At 40.5% G+C, this 22,421-nt stretch overlaps 1 protein-coding gene across 6 annotated transcripts in view; it reads left to right on the top strand.

The window, feature by feature from the left end:
- The window catches only part of LOC133656334 (bromodomain and PHD finger-containing protein 3-like), a 73,587-nt gene that overhangs the window by 48,058 nt on the left and 3,108 nt on the right, over window positions 1–22,421 (top strand). For 5 of the 6 annotated variants that reach the window (XM_062057400.1, XM_062057407.1, XM_062057384.1 and 2 more), the window contains 6 exons: window positions 6,104–6,388; window positions 16,499–17,029; window positions 18,554–18,626; window positions 18,700–18,788; window positions 18,853–18,947; window positions 19,020–19,174. In XM_062057400.1, coding sequence (XP_061913384.1) covers window positions 6,104–6,388; window positions 16,499–17,029; window positions 18,554–18,626; window positions 18,700–18,788; window positions 18,853–18,947; window positions 19,020–19,174 — 1,228 coding nt within the window. The remainder of the gene's footprint in view (window positions 1–6,103; window positions 6,389–16,498; window positions 17,030–18,553; window positions 18,627–18,699; window positions 18,789–18,852; window positions 18,948–19,019; window positions 19,175–22,421) is intronic. The other variant, XM_062057415.1, reaches the window with a different exon arrangement.

The raw sequence follows: 22,421 nt of genomic DNA, 5'->3' as shown, positions 1-22,421 counted from the left end.
ATGTTCTTTACAAGTGTATGTAAACTTTTGACCACGACTGTATAAATACAAACCTGTTAGCATCATCAAGCTAGCTTACTTGTTGTGACCGCGGTTCGCTCTCCGAGCCACAACATTGCTGCTAATCATGTTTGGATGATTACAATCCCAACACTGTTAGCATCTATTAATAGCCAGTGAGACAGTATATTTTTGATGTGAAGGATTGTAAACAGAGGTCACATCACAGAAAGTATATTACCTAAGGGTGCGTCGCTAGATGCCAAATAGGACATGTTTTCTGAGTTCTTTGCATGCATGTTATACAATTTGACATTTTCAATGATCATAATGTGTGGTAGATGATCTACTAAAAATAAAAAATGTGTGGTAGATGGCATGTATGTAGGGATGATGTTTGTTAAGGAATTATCGATTTCGATGCCATTATCGAATCCTCTTATCGAACCGTTTGTTGTATATGGAAAAAAACACACAATACTTGGTTTGACAAAAACTCACTTTTATTTTTTAAGTAAAAATAAAATAAATAAATAAATATTAACTGTTGTTACCCCCAAAAACATTTTATAAAATAAATAAATATTGACTGTTAGTGCCCCTTTAAGTGGGCCACCTAAGAAAAATACATGCAGGGAAAGTCCTGCATTCATTTGTATTGTACAGCACACACATTTGAAACACATCTCAGAGTAATGGTGTTGTTTACTTTTTGCTCCATTACATGTCAGCAAAATACAATTATTAACCTACTTGTATTTGTCTGTGTTCACCAAGTTGAAGGGGAGGAGATTTCTCACCATCATTCTCGTTAGCTTGCGAGTAATGTTGTTACTCTCCTCCTCACTCATCTTGCTGCGCTCTGCGTTATACCTCGCTATGGTAAATGGGTTAGTGCTCTCTGCTACAGAGCAAACACTGCCCTGGTCACTCTGGCTGTCATGAATGTCATCATCTGAAATAGGATAACGTTAACATTATCTTAATTCACATCTTGCAAGCACTAGGTTATTAGACAGACCTGCAAACTCTGGAGTGGTGTAGACTACAAGATACCGTTAACGTTATCAGACACATACAAAAAGGCTAACGTTAACGTTAGCCACTTACTATGCTTAGGTGACGTTAGTCTAGCTAACATTACTGCAGTCCTGGTTGATATAAGAGGTAACATTATTTTAGCCTAAAGGCTACAAGTCAGCAGATATGGAAATTAACCGGCAACAGTTAACGTTAGTTACTCACCGGCACCATCACTGGGACTGCAGGTTGAAGCAGAGGAAGAGGGGCGTGCTTCATCATCTCTGTCGCTGCTTCTCCACGACACCTTTCTCTAAGCTTCAGGTTATGTATGGCCTGAACATGTTTCAACATGTTTGTTGTACTGCTCCCCTTACAGGAAAGCGAAGCCTGGCAATAATTGCGGATAGCCGTTTCCTCGTCGTATTTCTTAGTAAAATGAAGCCATGCCTTGGACCGTTTTTTCCGGTCCATTGTTGTTGCTACTTCTGTATCTGCCGCCGAATGACTGAGCTACGTCATTTCCTGTGACGTGCCACAGGACATTTCCTGTGACACGGGATTCGTTCCCAGGGATTCGAATATGGAACCAAATATTTTTCTTTACTATAGTGGCTTCGATAACGGGAACCGTTTCTTAAAAAGGGATTTGAATCCATGGAATTGGTTCTTTTCTTATCGAACAACCGGGAGAACCGGTTTTCGAACATCATCCCTACATGTAAGCGTCAAAATGACAGCCAAAAGAGGTTGGTAGACGAGAATTTTTAAAAAAGTATAGTGTAGAAATGCACCCAATTGGCGTTCTTTCAGGGTTTGCATGGCAGCACTTTGTGCTAGGGCTGCACCATGTGGACCAAAACTGATACCCCGTTTTTTTTAGGTTGTATCGTGGTATACGATATACAGTATATAACTGTATTTCAAACTAGGTGTTTAGTTTCAACTCAACACCACATTACTGTTATTACCAGTCTTCTCAAATTACTTTTAAAAAGTAATTATTTATAGTTGCTCGCTACTTAACCAAAAAAGTCATTGAATTACTAACAGAATTACTTTTTAATAAATTACTCCATCCATCCATCTCCTTCCGCTTATCCGAGGTTGAGTCGCAGGGGCAGCAGCCTAAGCAGGGAAGCCCAGACTTCCCTCTCCCCAGCCACTTCGTCCAGCTCTTCCCGGGGGATCCCGAGGCGTTCCCAGGCCAGCCGGGAGACATAGTCGTCCCAACGTGCCCTGGGTCTTCCCCGTGGCCTCCTACCGGTCGGACGTGCCCTAAACACCTCCCTAGGGAGGCGTTTGGGTGGCATCCTGACCAGATGCCCGAACCACCTCATCTGGCTCCTCTCGATGTGGAGGAGCAGTGGCTTTACTTTGAGCTCCCCCTGGATGGCAGAGCTTCTCACCCTATCTCTAAAGGAGAGCCCCGCCACCCGGCGGAGGAAACTCATTTCGGCCGCTTGTACCCGTGATCTTGTCCTTTCGGTCATAACCCAAAGCTCATGACCATAGGTGAGGATGGGAACGTAGATCGACCGGTAAATTGAGAGCTTTGCCTTCCGGCTCAGCTCCTTCTTCACCACAACGGATTGATACAGCGTCCGCATTACTGAAGACGCCGCACCGATCCGCCTGTCGATCTCATGATCCACTCTTCCCTCACTCCTGAACAAGACTCCGAGGTACTTGAACTCCTCCACTTGGGGCAGGGTCTCCTCCGCAACCCGGAGATGGCACTCCACCCTTTTCCGGGCGAGAACCATGGACTCGGACTTGGAGGTGCTGATTCTCATCCCAGTCGCTTCACACTCAGCTGCGAACAGATCCAGCGAGAGCTGAAGATCCTGGCCAGATGAAGCCATCAGGACCACATCATCTGAAAAAAGCAGAGACCTAATCCTGCAGCCACCAAACCAGATCCCCTCAACGCCTTGACTGCGCCTAGAAATTCTGTCCATAAAAGTTATGAACAGAATCGGTGACAAAAGGCAGCCTTGGCGGAGTCCAACCCTCACTGGAAACGTGTCCGACTTACTGCCGGCAATGCGGACCAAGCTCTGACACTGATCATACAGGGAGCGGACCGCCACAATCAGACAGTCCGATACCCCATACTCTCTGAGCACTCCCCACAGGACCTCCCGAGGGACACGGTCGAATGCCTTCTCCAAGTCCACAAAGCACATGTAGACTGGTTGGGCAAACTCCAATGCACCCTCAAGGACCCTGCCGAGAGTATAGAGCTGGTCCACAGTTCCACGACCAGGACGAAAACCACACTGTTCCTCCTGAATCCGAGGTTCGACTATCCGGCGTAGCCTCTTCTCCAGTACACCTGAATAGACCTTACCGGGAAGGCTGAGGAGTGTGATCCCACGATAGTTAGAACACACCCTCCGGTTCCCCTTCTTAAAGAGAGGAACCACCACCCCGGTCTGCCAATCCAGAGGTACCGGCCCCGATGTCCACGCGATGCTGCAGAATAAATTACTAAAGAAAGCAATTCATGCGGTACTTAAAAAAAAATGCAATTGAGAGAAGTTTTATATGAGAGCAGCGTGTGCGTACCTTTAAAAGGCGTTGTCGCTTGCCAAGCGGCGTGTGACGTCGGCGAGGGTTTCCATGTGTTTGTTAGCTTTAGCAGTTAGCACTGCAGAGGCCGTTTGTCGGCTGTGACAGCTCTTCTGTTGAACCTTTTCACCCGGTTGTGTTACCTCTGGTTAATAGAGAGGAGCCGCTGGCCAGGGGGGTCGGTTTTGGCAGTGCAAGATGCCTGCTGGGCGCGCCGCTAACAAAGGCACATCAAAAGATATCGGTATGGCTGTATGGTCTCAAATATATATCGCTTTCTAAAACATACCGGTATTAAATATAATACCCAGCCTTACTTTGCGGTGATAGAAATGTTCTTCTTTTTTGTTTCAAAGGGTGCTGCTCACATGCCTGACTTACGTTTTTTATATCTATAAGTACATTTCATTCTTACTTATTTTTTCTCTATTGTTAAAATGCTCAATTCAAACCCATGCAAGGAGATATCATGGCACAACCTTATTGGATGTTTACAATAAAAAACAACACAATTATAGCCAATAGTTCAGTCATTCCTTCCAATAGTCACATGTGTGTACCGTATTTTTCAGACTATAGGGCGCACTGAATTATAAGGCGCACTGCTGATGAGCGTGTCTGTTCAGGTTTTTTTTCATACAAAAGGCGCACCAGAGTTGGGCTTGGCCCTTTAGTTCCAGTGAAAGGAACTTTGAATGCTCCAGGATACCAAAACATTTGGGACAATTCCATGCTCCCAACCTTGTGGGAACAGTTTTGGAGCGGGCCCGTTCCTCTTCCAACATGACAAAGCAAGGTCCATAAAGACATGGATGACAGTCTGGTGTGGATGAACTTGACTGGCCTGCACAAAGTCCTGACCTGAACCCAATAGAACACCTTTGGGATGAATTAGAACGGAGACTGAGAGCCAGGCCTTCTTGATCAACATCATCAGTGTGTGACCTCACCAACGCACTTTTGGAAGATTGATCGAATATTCCTATAAACACACTCCGCAACCTTGTGGACAGCCTTCCCAGAAGAGTTGATGCTGTAATAGCTGCAAAAGGTGGACCCACATCATATTGAACCCTATGGGTTAGGAATGGGATGGCACTTCAAGTTCATATGTGAGTCAAGGCAGGTGGCCAAATACTTTTGGCAATATAGTGTGTATATATAAGATACTTCTCTTGTTGCCTTATTTGTATTTGACTTTATTAAATGCTCGGGTAGCCTTTAAATTAAAGTAATATAATACATTTATTTTAAGTATTAAATGTATTAGGCGCACCGGATTATAAGGTGCATTAAAGGGGTCATATTATGATTGTTTTCTAAATGTAAAAGACTTCCTTGTGTTCTACATTACATGTAATGGTGGTTCTTTGGTCAAAATGTTGCATAGATGATGTTTTACAGATCATCTTCAAGTCGCTTTCTGACATTCGCTTCCGGATACGCCGTTTTGTGGGCGGTCTTATTTACGTGGCTCACTTTCGACAGCGTCTTCTCCCCGTCATCTTTGTTGTAGCGGTGTAGCGTGCAAGGACGGGAGTGGAAGAAGTGTCAATTGATGGAGCTAACTTTTTTAATGACGTTTAGACTTTACTTCAATCAATAACGGAGCAGCATCTCCTCATCCGTGGCTCACTAGAGCAACAACAACGCCGGAAATGTGTCTGGTGAAAAAACGTCTGACCGGAACTCTCTAATGACTAAAGTTCCTTGGGTGAATAATGTAAACTCACTACACCGGTATATTTTAGCGCTTCCATAGCGAGATATACGTTACAACTTTACGCTACTTTATATTAGAAATGGCAACAGCGGAGGATGAATGTCCCATAACAAGAAGATAGAGAAAAAGAAGAAGCTTATCGACTACGGTATCGGCACGGACTACAGTGGCGGACGTGCACAAATTTTCAGGACTTATGCAGATCTGAAATACACATCAGCAGGTACCACAAGGTAAGAACAGTTGGTTTTGCATAATGTTGTGAAACAAAACGCCAGATAATATATTTGCTAATGGGTGCCATTTTTCGGTCCTTATATACACACCATAGTAATACTTGTATCTCTGACTACGTAATGGGCCGACAATCCATCAAGCTGTGCGGCTTCAAAGTTGTACTAAAACATTTTGACAAAATGCCGTGTGTAATGTTCTTTATTTCAATGGAACATTTAAAGTTTTGGTGTTGTTTACTGCCATCATATTGTAGTCTACACATATCTCTTGTGTGATTATAAGGCGCACTGTCCATTTTTGAGAAAATTAAAGGATTTTGAGTGCGCCTTATAGTCCGAAAAATACGGTAAGTTTAACTGATTCTGATCCACATCTTATCATCGATTGTTTCCTTGAGAAAAATAACTATAACAACGAGGCAGTTTTCTGAAAGGAGCGACTCCCGAAGGTCCGACTCCCATCTCTAACGTGAAGATGGTCTTCCACTCCAACTGTGACATTGGGGAACTTTGACTCCTATTTAGTCCAGTCTTGTGCTTCCCTGCCCAGTGGACAGCGTGCTGGACCCAGACAATCGAATCCACATGAGCGTGGAGGAGCAGCTGAAGGAGCTGCTGGACAAGCTGGACTTTGTTAGCTCCATGCGCTGCAGCGCCGCCCGCACCCGACGCATGCGCCTGCTCCGCCGCGAGATCACCAGCATTCGCCACCGGCAAGGGCAGCAGCACCGCTACGGCCTTCACAACGGGCGGCTGAGAGAAGACAGCGACGAAGAGGAGGAGGAGGAGGAGGAGGACGTCAAGGCAGAAAATGGCCTCTCGTTCTCAGACAAAGGTGAGTCATGTCACAAGTTGTCGTGTTTCCAGAAAGAGAAATTGAGTACACCCCTCACAGTTCAGCAACCATTTTTATGACAATACTGGAGAAAAAAAAAGTATAGTTGGATATACCTTTTAGAGTAGTCAGTGTACAGCTTGTATAACAGTATAGATGTAGTTTAGACTCTAGAGCAGGGGTGCCCATTACGTGGATGGTGGAGGGTGTGTCAGTCGATCGCCAGTCAGGCATTAAAAAAATAGACCTAAAAATTAGCGATCATCAATCTTCACCAAGACGTCTATTTCGTCAGTTGATTGACATTCACGGCACCTGAGGGTCTTGTGAGATGACGATGGCTGCTTTCAGATCATTATTAAGAAAAAACGACCGACAGGAAGGTGAGAAACACTTTTTATTTCAACAGACTCTCGCGCCGTTCCTGCCGTCAAATCTCTAAAGACCGACTGCACAGTTCCTGTCTTCACAACAAAAGCGCTGCTTCATCCTTTCTGCGCTAACAAAATAAGAGTCTCAGAAAGCAGGCGCACTCAAGCTAGCAAGCTACGGAGTTTTCCGTCAACTTATTTCTTGTAAAGAGTATAAAGAGGAGTAGGGAAGCTGGACAAATAAGATGGCAAAAAGCAACGACTTTCATGTGGTGTTGGACAGAAAGGAGGACTTTTTTTTTTCCTCCATTTGAAAATGTGGACGTTCTCATCAATACTGTCTGATTCCAATCAATGCAAGTCATCAGAATTAGGAAATACACCAACTTACATTCTTGTCTTCATGAAAGAAAGGAATGTTAAAATGCCTGTATTATCATTAAACACCTTTAACTTGTTAACAAAAACGTCTCTTTCATCACTAAATAAATATAAATTATATGTATGAATGAAGTATAGGCTCCAGCACCCCCCGCGACCCCGAAAGGGACAAGCGGTACAAAATGGATGGATAGATACATGAATGAGGTACATCCCCTCGACTTGGTCAATTGAAAAGTAGCTCGTCTGCAGAAAAAGTGTGGCCACTCCTGGTCTAGTGTTTCCCACAGATTGACAATCTATTTGTAACAGTGGGGGCAAGGCCAGGACGATAATTTGCATAATGGACTACAACGCATATATTTTATAATGACTATACAAATGTTTTACTACATACATTTAAAAATAAATATGTTATTAAAGTCAAAATATTTTTTTCGGGTGCATTTTATCGTTATGATGTATTTTAATCATTGCTGTTTATATTATCACTGCAATGTAATAAGGCTGGGCAATTCATCTTATTTTGATTTCCATTTCGATTTTGGCTTCTCACGATCATGAAAAGATAATAATCGGGGGGAAAAAAACGATTATTGGGCCGCGCAACGTGCAAGCAAATTCCAGAACTTGCAGCTGTGAAACGAATGAGGAGCGAATGAGTGAAAAGAAGAAGTTTGGGATCTTACCACTGTTGTTACTTTTTATTTGACACAGCACTAGTACGCCTAATCAATAATCAGTACACTCAGCAAAAAAGTAAGGCACATGATTTGCGTCACAGAATTGGCCAATAAAACAAAATCCGCTGTTAAGAATATCAGGGAAATTGACAAAAATGTGAGTGAAATGCTGTCATTGTGAGCAAAAGGAACATTTGTTTGGTGAAATAATGTCTTGGGGACCACTCACTCATCATCCCTAAACAAACAACCGCCCTGTCATAAACAATGTCAAGATGGTCACCTGAAATAGTGTCTAAACTAGGAAGCTAAAGCTAGCAAAAACAATCCATACACCACAACACATATCATGTGTTGTGTTGTTGTGAACGACATCATGGATGTAACATTAATGTACAAACAATCATACACACACTACATATCTAATCTGTTGTGTTGTTGTGAACAACATCATCGATGTAACGTCAATGTACAAACAATCATACACACATACACAACACATCTCATCTGTTGTGTTGTTGTGAACGACATTATGGATGTAACATCAATGTACAAACACTCATACACACACAACACATCTCATCTGTTGTGTTGTTGTGAACGACATAATGGATGTCACATCAATGTACAAACAATCATACACACACAACACATCTCATCTGTTGTGTTGTTGTGAACGACATCATCGTATGTAACGTCAATGTACAAACAATCATAAACACACAACACATGTCATCTGTTGTGTTGTTGTGAACGACATCCTCGATGTCACATTAATGCACAATCAATCATACACGCACAACACATCTCATCTGTTGTGTTGTTGTGAACACCATCATCGTATGTAACGTCAATGTACAAACAATCATAAACACACAACACATCTCATCTGTTGTGTTGTTGTGAACGACATCATCGTATGTAACGTCAATGTACAAACAATCATAAACACACAACACATCTCATCTGTTGTGTTGTTGTGAACGACATCCTCGATGTCACATTAATGCACAATCAATCATACACACACAACACATCTCATCTGTTGTGTTGTTGTGAACGACATCATCGTATGTAACGTCAATGTACAAACAATCATAAACACACAACACATCTCATCTGTTGTGTTGTTGTGAACGACATCATCAATGTCACATTAATGCACAATCAATCATACACACACAACACATCTCATCTGTTGTGTTGTTGTGAACAACATCATCGTATGTAACGTCAATGTACAAACAATCATAAACACACAACACATCTCATCTGTTGTGTTGTTGTGAACGACATCATCGATGTCACATTAATGCACAATCAATCATACACACAACACATCTCATCTGTTGTGTTGTTGTGAACGACATCATGGATGTCACATTAATGTACAATCAATCATACACACACAACACATCTCATCTGTTGTGTTGTTGTGAACGACATCATCGATGTCACATTAATGCACAATCAATCATACACAACAACACATCTCATCTGTTGTGTTGTTGTGAACAACATCATGGATGTCCCATTAATGTACAATCAATCATACACACAACACATCTCATCTGTTGTGTTGTTGTGAACGACATAGATGTCACATTAATGTACAATCAATCATAAACACACAACACATCTAATCTGTTGTGTTGTTGTGAACGACGTCATGGATGTCACATCAATGTACAATCAATCATACACAACACATCTAATCTGTTGTGTTGTTGTGAACAAAATCATGGATGTCACATTAATGTACAATCAATCATACAAACACAACACATCTCATCTGTTGTGTTGTTGTGAACGACATCATGGATGTCACATTAATGTACAATCAATCATAAACACACAACACATCTAATCTGTTGTGTTGTTGTGAACGACGTCATGGATGTCACATCAATGTACAATCAATCATACACACACAACATATGTCATCTGTTGTGTTGTTGTGAATGACATCATGGAAGGTAACATAAATGTACAAACAATCATACACACACTACACACCTCATCTGTTGTGTTGTTGTGAACGACATCATGGATGTCACATTAATGTACAATCAATCATACACACACAACACATCTCATCTGTTGTGTTGTTGTGAACAACATCATGGATGTCACATTAATGTACAAACCCTGTTTCCATATGAGTTGGGAAATTGTGTTAGATGTAAATATAAAAGTAATACAATGATTTGCAAATCCTTTTCAACCCATATTCAATTGGATGCACTACATTTGATGTTCGAACTCATAAACTTTATTTTTTTTTGCAAATAATTATTAACTTAGAATTTCATGGCTGCAACACGTGCCAACGTAGTTGGGAAAGGGCATGTTCACCACTGTGTTACATGGCCTTTCCTTTTAACAACACTCAGTAAACGTTTGGGAACTGACGAAACACATTTTGTAAGCTTCTCAGGTGGAATTCTTTCCCATTCTTGCTTGATGTACAGCTTGATGTACAGCTTAAGTTGTTCAACAGTCCGGGGGTCTCCGTTGTGGTATTTTAGGTTTCATAATGCGCCACACATTTTCAATGGGAGACAGGTCTGGACTACAGGCAGGCCAGTCTAGTACCCGCACTCTTTTACTATGAAGCCACGTTGATGTAAAAACCCCAATTCCATATGAGTTGGGAAATTGTGTTACATGTAAATATAAACGGAATACAATGATTTGCAAATCATTTTCAACCCATATTCAGTTGAATATGCTACAAAGACAACATATTTGATGTTCAAACTGATAAACTTTTTTTTTTTGGCAAATAATCATCAACTTTAGAATTTGATGCCAGCAACACGTGACAAAGAAGTTGGGAAAGTTGGCAATAAATACTGATAAAGTTGAGGAATGCTCATCAAACACTTATTTGGAACATCCCACAGGTGAACAGGCAAATTGGGAACAGGTGGGTGCCATGATTGGGTATAAAAGTAGATTCTATGAAATGCTCAGTCATTCACAAACAAGGATGGGGCGAGGGTCACCACTTTGTCAACAAATGCTTGAGCAAATTGTTGAACAGTTTAAGAAAAACCTTAAACTGACTAAGAAAAATGATTTGCAAATCATTGTATACCGTTTATATTTACATCTAACACAATTTCCCAACTTATATGGAAACGGGGTTTGTACAATCAATCATACACACACAACACATCTCATCTGTTGTGTTGTGAACGACATCATAGATGTCACATCAATGTACAATACATTTTTGAAGCCATTCCAACCGTTCCACCATCAAAACACAACACTAAATTGGGACACTAAAGGTACCTAATTTTTTTCCCGTATAAATTCACGATTTTCCTGAAATTCCAGGATTTCCAAATTACCAATTTTCACTTACAAAGGTTTACTACGTCAGCTTTTCTCCACCGATTAAAAAAAAAATATATAAAAAAAAATACAACAGCAGCAAATTCCTATTTTTAACTTTAAGGACAATTGTGATATCTATATATTTTTTTAATTCCAGTTTTTTTTTCTCATTCCCAAATTTCCAGGAAATTGTCATACAAAAATGAATGGACATTTTCAAAGTTTTACAACTCCCGCATTTCTCACCCGATTCAAACCATTCCACCATCCACACACTCAATTCATCCTGGACATTCACACCAACGTAAAATTCACGGAATTTCCAGGAATTTCTCCCCGTTGCAAATGAATGGGCAATACACAAACCTCTTCATATCCCACGTTTCTCATCCGATTCAAACCATTCCAACTTCCACGCATTCCATTAACCCTCAACATTCAAGCAATAGTGTCTGGGTTGACTCTTTGTAAGTGGATGGTAAATCTATACTGCAACACAAGCTGCACACTGACTACTCTAAGATAAAGTACTTGTGAGGGGTTCACTTGTTTTTGGCAGACAAGTGTATGAATGCATGCTACTGTTTTGTTTTTTTGTTTTTTTGTTTTTTTAACCCACTTTTTTTATCCGATGAGACCAGTTGTGAACATGAGCTAACAGAACATTGTCCTCAGGTAATTGAGCCAGGGTCCCCCCCACGCAACAACCCCAACCACCCCACTGTCTCCAGTCTAGTAAGTAGGGGCCCACAGAGTCTCGTTAGCCATGGCGGCCTCACAACTTCTATCTCCCAAGTGCTCTTTGCACCTCTTCTGCACATCACTCATGGACTCACCACTCTCCATCTGGCCACGTACCGTAGCAGTCATGCCATCTCACCCCCTTCAGACACCCTCGTGCTCGCCTTAGAGAAGGGCGGGCGTTTAGGCGGATACCTTTTTTTTTTTCCTTTGGTGGTCTGTTTAATGTCATTTAGATCCTGTCCTGGTACAATGGTGCTGGTGTACAGTTGTGAGAGCAACTTGACTCAGTATTGTGTGTGTGTGTGTGTGTGTGTGTGTGTGTGTGTGTGTGTGTGTGTGTGTGTGTGTGTGTGTGTGTGTGTGTGTGTGTGTGTGTGTGTGTGTGTGTGTGTGTGTGTGTGTGTGTGTGTGTGTGTGTGTGTGTGTGTGTGTGTGTGTGTGTGTGTGTGTGTGTGTGTGTGTGTGTGTGTGTGATGTGTGTATGATGTTACAGAACCAGCGGAACCTCTAAAGTCGAGCACAGTAATAAAGCATTGTAGGGAAACGTGCACTCTAAAGTTGAAATGCCTCCGTGAGCATCTGAAGCAGGGGTGTCCAAACTTTTTCCACTAAGGGCCGCATTGAAAAATTAAATCATGCTGGGGCCATTTTGATAGTTTTCATTTTCAAAACTAATAAAATACCGTATTTTCCCGACTATACCAGTATATAAGCCACACCCACAATTTTTCAGAAGAAGAAAAATATTTAAGCTGCATATATATATGTTGTGAAATGAGTTATTTACACAGAAATAATTTGTAAATGAATATTTACATATCTAAATTGTTTCCAAACGGTGTCTGTAACACGGCAGTAAAACGGCTGATCAAACAAAACAGAATTCATTGTCATGGACTAACAAAGATACTCGTAAATGTGTTAGCATATTAGCTAATGCTAATGACGCCAGCTTGATTACATTTCAAAAACACGCACAAATTTGCATGAAAACACTCCTACAGACATCACACATGGGGCAGTTTTATTAAGAAGGAATAGTTTTAGTTGTATTGTAAAACTTACAATCAGTTGCTTGGAGTGATAAATGAAGAATCCATACGAGTATAAACGCTATGGGCGGCTAGAAGACTGAACGGCGCCTCTACGTCCGGTTGAAAGCACTAAATGGAAGGACATTGCAGCACCTGCTGTAAGCAAACTTGTACAAAAGATGGCACCATAGCACAATTAATAAAACACCTTTTCAGTGTTTTTTAAACCATTTTTATTATGGCCGTCAGAGAAGAAAAATCCATAATTTAGCTGCACCGTTTTATAAGCTGCAAGGTTCAAAGTAGCGGCTTATAGTTTGTATTTTACAGTAGATTTAGTTTTTTTAAACATTTAGAACTCCCCTCAAGCTGGTGCCTTTTTTTTTAACGCTGAAATATTTTAATTAACTTCAGATCCAACTTTTTTTATGCCTGTTTTAAAGAAAACCCTGGGTTTTTTTGGCAAAAACACAAAATATGCAACATGTTCTCAGAACAAATTTCCAAACAAGAATATTGGATGTGAAGTAATTGTAGCTTTAAATAGGTCAATAATTCATGAAAACATTAATTTTGATTCATTGTTATATTTTGAGCAATGACAGTTTAAGAAAAACAGCCTGCATGGCAGCTGTGTGTTATTAGTGTCAGTATTGCGACTTTTTCTCATTACATTTTACCTGTTTGCTTTAATATTGCACTTTTTTCAGTTTTTTTTTGTAATAGTATTTTTAACAATTGCCATAGGGCTTTGACAAATTAGCTGCAGGCCGCAAATGAACCTGGCTTGCACTTTGAACACCTCTGATCCAAAGCAATAATTCCAGGGCAGTAGACACATCTCAGTACAATAATAAAAGAATAACCGAGCGAACAAAAAAGTGTCGACACTCCTCTCCCAAGCACTAGCAGTAATCTCTGTTCCTAATTGATTGATTTCATTTTATTGTGAACAGTGGCTGACTTATTTTTACACTTGTATGACCGTTAATGGTTCAATGCTACTTGGAACCTTGCCCTGTTAACAGTTATGGCCACAGTTTGACCCTGGAATAGATCATATCCTGTACTGCGGTCCAGGGGCCATTTGCTTCCCCCAGCTAATTTTCGAATGGCCCGCGGAACATTCTAAAAATACTATTTAAAAACAAAGTGGAATATAATAATAATAATAATGTTGACTTTAGTAACACAAAGCTGCCACGCAGGCTGTTTTTTTTTCTTTAAAATTGACATTGCTCAAAAAATAATAATGAATCAAAATCAATTTTAGGAGTTATAGACATATTTAAGGCTTCAATTACTTCACATCAAATATTACATTTTGAAATATTTTGGGGGGAAAATATTGCATATGTTTTGTCATTAAACAAAATTTGTTTTCCATGACAAACGGTGTAAAACAAACAAATATTTTTTCAAACGTAACAAAACGTATAATTGACTGATGTATTTAAAGTTGATCAAAAGATTTAAGCATTGAAAGTAAACAAAAATAAATTAATGTATGACCTTTTTTAACACTTTTGTGAGTGGGGCCCTTTTGGATCCCAATTCATTTTAGTGGAATTATTTGTTTGCTAAAGAAAAATAATGAATGAAAATAAATACTATGAATCATTGACATATTAAGGCTTCAATTACTTTACATCAAATATTACACTTTGAAACATTTTTTGAGGAAAATATTGCATTTTTTTTTTCATTAAACAAATGTAGTTTTCCATGACATAAACGACATAAAACAAACAAAAAAATATTGTTTTGAAAACGTAACAAAATTGTATAATTGACTGATATAGCTAAAGTTGATCAAAATATTTAAACATTGAAAGTAAACATAAATAAATTCACGTATGACATTTTTCAACACTTTTATGAGTGGGTCCCTTTTGGATCCCAAATCATTTTAGTGGATTTTTTTTTTTTTTGCTGAAGAAAAATAACGAATCAAAATCAATGTTGTGAATTATTTACCTATTTAAGGCTCCAATTATAAATGATAAATGGGTTATACTTGTATAGCGCTTTTCTACCTTCAAGGTACTCAAAGCGCTTTGACAGTATTTCCACATTCACCCATTCACACACACATTCACACACTGATGGCGGGAGCTGCCATGCAAGGCGCTAACCAGCAGCAAGGGTGAAGTGTCTTGCCCAAGGACACAACGGACGTGACTAGGATGGTAGAAGGTGGGGGTTGAACCCCAGTAACCCTCCGATTGCTGGCACGGCCACTCTACCAACTTTGCCACGCCGTCCCTAATTACTTCACATTTTTTGGGGAGAACATATTGAATTTTTGTGTACATTTTCCATGACAAACAAAAAGATAATAAAATGTATAATTGATGAATAAATCTAAAGTTGATCCATAGATTTGAGCGTTGAAAAAATATATAATTATGGATTACTTATTTTTAACACCTTAAGGACTGGGCCCCTTCTGGGTCCCTGAAAATTTTAAATTGTCTTTGCTCAACAAAATAATTATAGTAATAATAATAATAAATCAAAATCAATGTTGTTATGAATTCTTGACCCTTTTAAGGCTCCAAATACTTCACATTAAATAATCCACTTTGAGATTTTTTGGGGGGTAAAAAGATTGCACATTTTTGTGATTTTGCCATTTTCTTGGACAAAAAGATCATAAAGCATAAAAAAAATACTCTGAAGTTGATCTAGATAATAAAGCGTTAAAAGAAAGAAAATAAAATAATGTATGACTTTTATGACTGGGGCCCTTTTGGATTCTGAAAATTTTAGTGGGGTTTTTTTTGTGTTTGCTCAGGAAATAATGAATTTAAACCAATGGTGTTATGAATTTTTCAGCTGAAATGTTCCACTTTAAAAATTTTTGGGGGGGATGGGAAATATTGCATAATTTGTTATTTGCCATAAAAAACAGTTTTCTTTAACATAAAGGGCATACAAAATAAAACTTTACATCGGCAGATACAGTAAATTGAAGTTGTTCACAAACTCTTCACCAAATACCACCTCAGAAACACTCTCTCCACATTGAAATGCAGTAGCGTAGTAGGCCTAAGTATTCATTAAAAACAAGGTCAATTTAATATTTTGGGCCACTGTAACATTACGCACAGTTTGAACAGTAACACTGTTGGAATATAGGCTTTAATAAGGAATCAAACGTACACTACACAGAAGCACTTGCAAACTTTTTAAAATTATAAATTTTCTTGATCTGGAGATTTAAGCGTTGACAGAAACAACATGCGACTTATTTTTAACTTGAAGGGGGCCCTTAGAGTTGAAAAAAAATGTATGTGTGTAGTGGTTTGGAAAATGACAAATATTTTTCAGTGGAAAAGGTCTACGTTGAAGAAAGTGTCTGACCTTGGAGGTTCCCGCACACCTAAAGTCCATTTGGGCGGTGCTTAGACTATTTCTGTAGAGTTCTGGATGACATCATTGTCCAATGTGACTAGGAAACCACATCACACCACATAATCCGCGGCCATTTTGTTTTCCCATGCACGCAGAGTCACACTTTCATGTCATTGTCCCCTCCATCCTTTCCAGAAGACCTCAAACCCGCCTCGCCCCCGACACTGGAACCCACCGGGCCGGCCCCCCCTCCCCGGCTTGGAGACGCGCCCCTGGAGCCTCCCACCCTGCGGCCCATCGCCAAGCAGCACCCAGGCCCCACCAGCTGGAAGCGCCTAAAGCTGGAGGCCCGCGCCGCCGCAGAGGACATTGTTTGCACTACGTCGCCGCCAAATTTGCACAGCGAGGGCTCGGCGGTGGCCAACGGCCTGCCGGACCCCTGCACCCCCACGCGGCCCTCCACCGACGGGGTAGGGCGACGGACGTCTGTGTTGTTCAAAAAGGCCAAAAATGGCGCCAAGCTGTTTAGAGAGAGGGACGGTGCACTGCTGAACGGGAAGGCAGCACAGGACGACAGTTCGAGTGCCTCCCCCGACACCCCCTCTACCACCCCCACCGACACCCCCCAGAAAGCCATAGGGCCACCCAGCCTAACTGACCAACGGAGCGCCGGCCGAGAGACGAGCTCAGAAGGAGAGCGCCACAGAACACCAAATAAGAAATGTGGTAAGGCGTTTATTTTGTTGTCTTGGCTTCACAACCTCGCTACAATCATTAAGGGGCACTGCACTTTTTTTTTTACATTCACAATCCTTACCTAAGACAAGAACACGTTTTTCCTTTGTCAAACGTTCTAAATAGTAAATAAATGCAAGCAAGAGTCAGCGAAAAATGGCGCCAATGCGAGTTGCCAGTCATCTTTCGGGGCATGTAAAGTTGGGTGTCATCAGTGAAAGCTAACAGCATATTTGTGTAGGATGTCACGTAGCACCAGCATGTAGATGCTGAAGAGTGCAGGGCCAAGAACCGAACCCTGGGGAAGTCTGCACGTTACCTTAACATACCTCGAGGTCACATTGTTATGGGAGACGTACTGCATTATGTCAGTAAGATAGGAGTCAAACCAAGAAAAGGCTAAGTCTGACAAACCAATACGTGTTTTGATACGCTCTAATAAAAGGTTATGATCGACGGTATCAAAAGCAGCGCTAAGATCAAGTAGCAGCAACATGGATGACGCATCAGCATCCATCGTTTGCAATAGGTCATTAGTTATTCTTGTGAGGGCTGTCTCCGTAGAGTGATTTGCCCTGAAACCAGACAGAACGGGTTCACAGAGATTGTTAGAGGCTAAGTAATCATTTAGCTGCTATGCAACAATTTTGTTCGAGGATTTTCGAGATAAAGGGAAGGTGGTACACCTGTGAATCAGTTGGGGACGTCTCTGCCTTGCTGACTTGTCTCCATTCAAGATGATCCCCAAGTTAGCACTCCTCAATGTAAACAAATGCCATGGGTGGATCTACACCTGACATCCACTGTAATGATACCAAGTAGAATAGCATATCTAGTCGATACTACTATGATTACATCGATATTTATTATCGTCACAAATTTTTTTCCCCTTTTTTTATAATTCATATTATGTTTATAAACTCAATAAATATGTCCCTGGACACATGAAGACTTTGAATATGACCATTGTATGATCATTTAACTACTTGGTGTTGGATCGATACCTAAATTTGTGGTATCATCCAAAACTAAAGTATCAAACAAGAGAAGAATAAGTGAATATTACATTTTAACAGAAGTGTAGATGGAACATGTTGAAACAGAAAATAATCAGATATTAACAGGAAATTAACAAGTGGATTAATAATACTTTTTTACAGTTTGTCCTTTACAATGTAGACTAAATAATAGGTAGATACATGACATGGTATGTTACTGCATACGTCAGCAGACTAATTAGGAGTCTTTGTTTGTTTACCTACTACTAAAAGACAAGTTGTGTAGGATTTTCACTATTTTATTTAAGGACAAACTCGCAATAATAAACATATGTTTAAAGTACCCTAAGATTTTTTGTTAAAATAAAAACAATAATGACCTTTTTTGTGGTCCCCTTTATTTAGAAATGTATCGAAATACATTTTGGTACCGGTACCAAAATATCGGTATGGGGACAACCCTAGTCTGAAGTAACTACCAGGATTAAGAAGTCAACTCCTTCCTCTTTGCCTCCAGGACTGACCAACGGTTTCGACAAGCACAAAGACGACGGCGAGTACAGCACCTGCCCCGTCCTCCACAAAGAAACGTAAGGTCTCAGTTCTGCTGGTGTCTTCACTCCCAGGCAATAGTTGTACCTAACTCCATGTTGTCCTCCACAGCACCGCCGCACCCAGACGAAGCCTGGGGAAGCCCGCTCTGTCCAAGGTCCCCCTGCTGGACATGGTCAACGGAGACACTGACTACACTGGTAGCTTCTGCTCTCCATCTTGTCTTCTCCGCCTCCACATGAAACGCTTCATTGTTACTCCCAGGTAACGGCAGCCATGCGGCCGAGGAGGAGACGCAGCTGGAGCCTCTGGACATGGTCTGGGCCAAATGTCGTGGATACCCCTCATATCCCGCCCTGGTATTAGCGTTCTTTTTCCGTATGAGCATCCGACTCCTCCCAGTGTGACTGAGGTGTACAACTTTGTTCCAGATCATCGACCCGGACATGCCAGAGGAGGGCCTGCTGCTCAACGGGGTGCCCATCCCCGTGCCCCCCAAAGATGTCCTCCGCCTGGGGGAGCAGAGGCAGGAGGAAAGCAGCCACAGGCTCTACCTGGTGCTCTTCTTCGACAACAAGCGCACATGGTCAGTACGTTTGCACGACATAATCCTCGTCTCTCACTTCAATCAGAGATCTCACTTTGCGTGTTTATTTAACGCAGTGAGCCCTCTTTTCAATCATTCACCATCTTTGTCTCGGGGGGCGTAGAGCAGCGCACCAGCTCTACACGAACAGGAAGCACGAACAGACAGGCCTCCTACTCGCTCGTGAGAAGTGTCGCAAAGTAACAAAAAGTGCGGTAGTAAGAAAAAAAAATGCTGACCGAGCCAAATGTCCCGTTGCGGTCATATTTCAGCTTCAAATCGGATGGGCAATATGAGCCCATCAACACTGATGAACGAGCAAGAATGATGGCAAAAAAGACAAGTATTTTCAACTTGGGAAAAAATTTACTTTAAGATGTTCGATATTTAGTTCAGTTAAATTTTTGTCAACAAAAATAAGAGTCTATTTCATTTTTTTGTTTATTTATTAAGGATAACAAAGTTATTTACCTTTGAATTACAGGACACGGGTAAACAATTCTAAAGTAATGAGAAATACAAGTTTATATCCTTTTAAATAGTTACTTGCATTGTTATTATTATTATTAATTATTTTTAAATAATAACATTAATATTAACGACATTACATTATAAACACTGAATAATTTTTATCGGTTATTTTTAAGTTTAAGAGCATGATAGAGACAAAATCTATGAGTCTGTTTTCGAAAGTAAATTATTACCTATTGTTTAATGAAGTGGTGTCCAAACTTTTTGACTTAGCTTTCGGCCCAATGCGGCGCCTGACTGCATGTAAAGTAATTATATATATATATACGTACCGAACCGAAATTTTTGTGTACCGTTAGACCCCTAATATATATATATATATATATATATATACATATATATATATATATATATATATATATATATATATATATATATTACCAAAATGTTTGTGTACCGTTAGACCCCTAATATATATATCCACTGTAATGATACATATATATATATATATATATACATATATATTTCGGTTCGGTACGTACCTCGGTTCGGTTCATTTTCGGTACAGTAAGAAAACAACAAAATATAAATTTTTTGGTTATTTACCAAATTTGTAAACAATGGCTTTATCCTTTTAACATTGGGAACACTATAATAATTCTGCCCACGTTAATCAACATTAAACTGCCTCAAGTTGTTGTTCAGATTAAATACAATGACAAAACTTTTGTTCTACATATAAAAAGTGCAACATTTAACAGTTTCAAGTTAACTCATCATGCTTAATTTATTACAGCATTTGGGAAGCCTGTAGTTGTTTTTTATTACAAACCCCGTTTCCATATGAGTTGGGAAATGGTGGTAGATGTAAATATAAACGGAATACAATGATTTGCAAATAATTTTCAACCCATATTCAGTTGAATGAATATGCTACAAAGACAACATATTTGATGTTCAAACTAAAAAACTTTTTTTTTTTTGCAAATAATCATTAACTTTAGAATTTGATGCCAGCAACACGTGTCAAAGAAGTTGGGAAAGGTGGCAATAAATACTGATAAAGTTGAGGAATGCTCATCAAACACTTATTTGGAACATCCCACAGGTGAACAGGCAAATTGGGAACAGGTGGGTGCCATGATTGGGTATAAAAGTAGATTCCATGAAATGCTCATTCATTCACAAACAAGGATGGGGCGAGGGTCACCACTTTGTCAACAAATGCGTGAGCAAGTTGTTGAACAGTTTAAGAAAAACCTCTCTCAAGCAGCTATTGCAAGGAATTTAGGGATTTCACCATCTACGGTCCATAATATCATCAAAGGGTTCTGAAAATCTGGAGAAATCACTGCACGTAAGCAGCTAAGCCCGTGAACTTCGATCCCTCAGGCTGTACTGCATCAACAAGCGACATCAGTGTGTAAAGGATATCACCACATGGGCTCAGGAACACTTCAGAAACCCACTGTCAGTAACTACAGTTGGTCGCTACATCTGGAAGTGCAAGTTAAAACTCTCCTATGAAAGGCGAAAACCGTTTATCAACAACACCCAGAAACGCCGTCAGCTTTGCTGGGCCTGAGCTCATCTAAGATGGAGTGATACAAAGTGTAAAAGTGTTCTGTGGTCTGACAAGTCCACATTTCAAATTGTTTTTGGAAACCGTGGACGTCGTGTCCTCCGGACCAAAGAGGAAAAGAACCATCCCGATTGTTATAGGCGCAAAGTTGAAAAGCCAGCATCTGTGATGGTATGGGGGTGTATTAGTGCCCAAGACATGGGTAACTTACACTTCTGTGAAGGCGCCATTTATGCTGAAAGGTACCGTATTTTCCGCACCATAAGCCGCCCCGTGTTGTAAGCCACACCTTCAATGAATGGCATATTTCAAAACTTTGTTTACCTATTAGCCGCCCCGTGTTATTAGCCGCACCTACGCTACGCTAAAGGGAATGTCAAAAAAACGGTCAGATAGGTCAATCAAACTTTAATAATATATCAAAAACCAGCGTTCTAACAACTCTGTTCACTCCCAAAATGTAATGTGCAAATGTGCAATCACAAAAATAGTAACACTCAAAATAGTGCGGAGCAATAGCAACATCAATAACTCAACGTTGCTCGAACGTTAGTGTCACACAACACACAAAATAAACATTTAAAGCTCACTTTCTGAAGTTATTACTCATCCACAAATCCCTCAAATTCTTCTTCTTCGGTGTGCTTCACTTGTTTTTTGACACCATCTACGATGTGGACGTGCATGCAGTCATAGATCAACAGGGACGGAGCTGCGTGAAAAAAGTCACCCGGTCCCTTCGCTCATCTTTTCTTCATCCATCCATCCCTTCGAGTTAGCTTTTATGATGACGCCGGCTGGAAAGTTCTCTTTTGGCAAGGTCTTCCTTTTGAATATCACCGTGGGTGGAAGTTTCTGGCCGTTAGCATGGCAAGCTAGAACCACAGTAGGACGACTTCTCATTCCCTGTGGTGCGAATATTCACCGTACATGTTCCCGTTGTATCCACAGTGCGGTTCACATGAATATTAAAAGTCAGTGGAACCTTGTACGCGTGTCTCTTAGTAGGAGACATTTTGTGGTCTTTACAGAAACACACAAATGAAATGAAACGTAATATCTGCGCGCTTCTTCTTCTACGGGGGCGGGTGCTCACCTTGGCGGTTGCTTACAGTAGAAGAAGAAGCGCTTCCTCTTCTATGGGGGCGGTTGCTTACCGTAGAAGAAGATGCGCTTCCTCTTTTACGGGGAAAA

Source organism: Entelurus aequoreus, linkage group LG01 (genome assembly GCF_033978785.1).
Source record: "Entelurus aequoreus isolate RoL-2023_Sb linkage group LG01, RoL_Eaeq_v1.1, whole genome shotgun sequence".
NCBI lineage: Eukaryota > Metazoa > Chordata > Actinopteri > Syngnathiformes > Syngnathidae > Entelurus > Entelurus aequoreus.
This window is presented reverse-complemented; position numbering and strand designations above follow the sequence as displayed.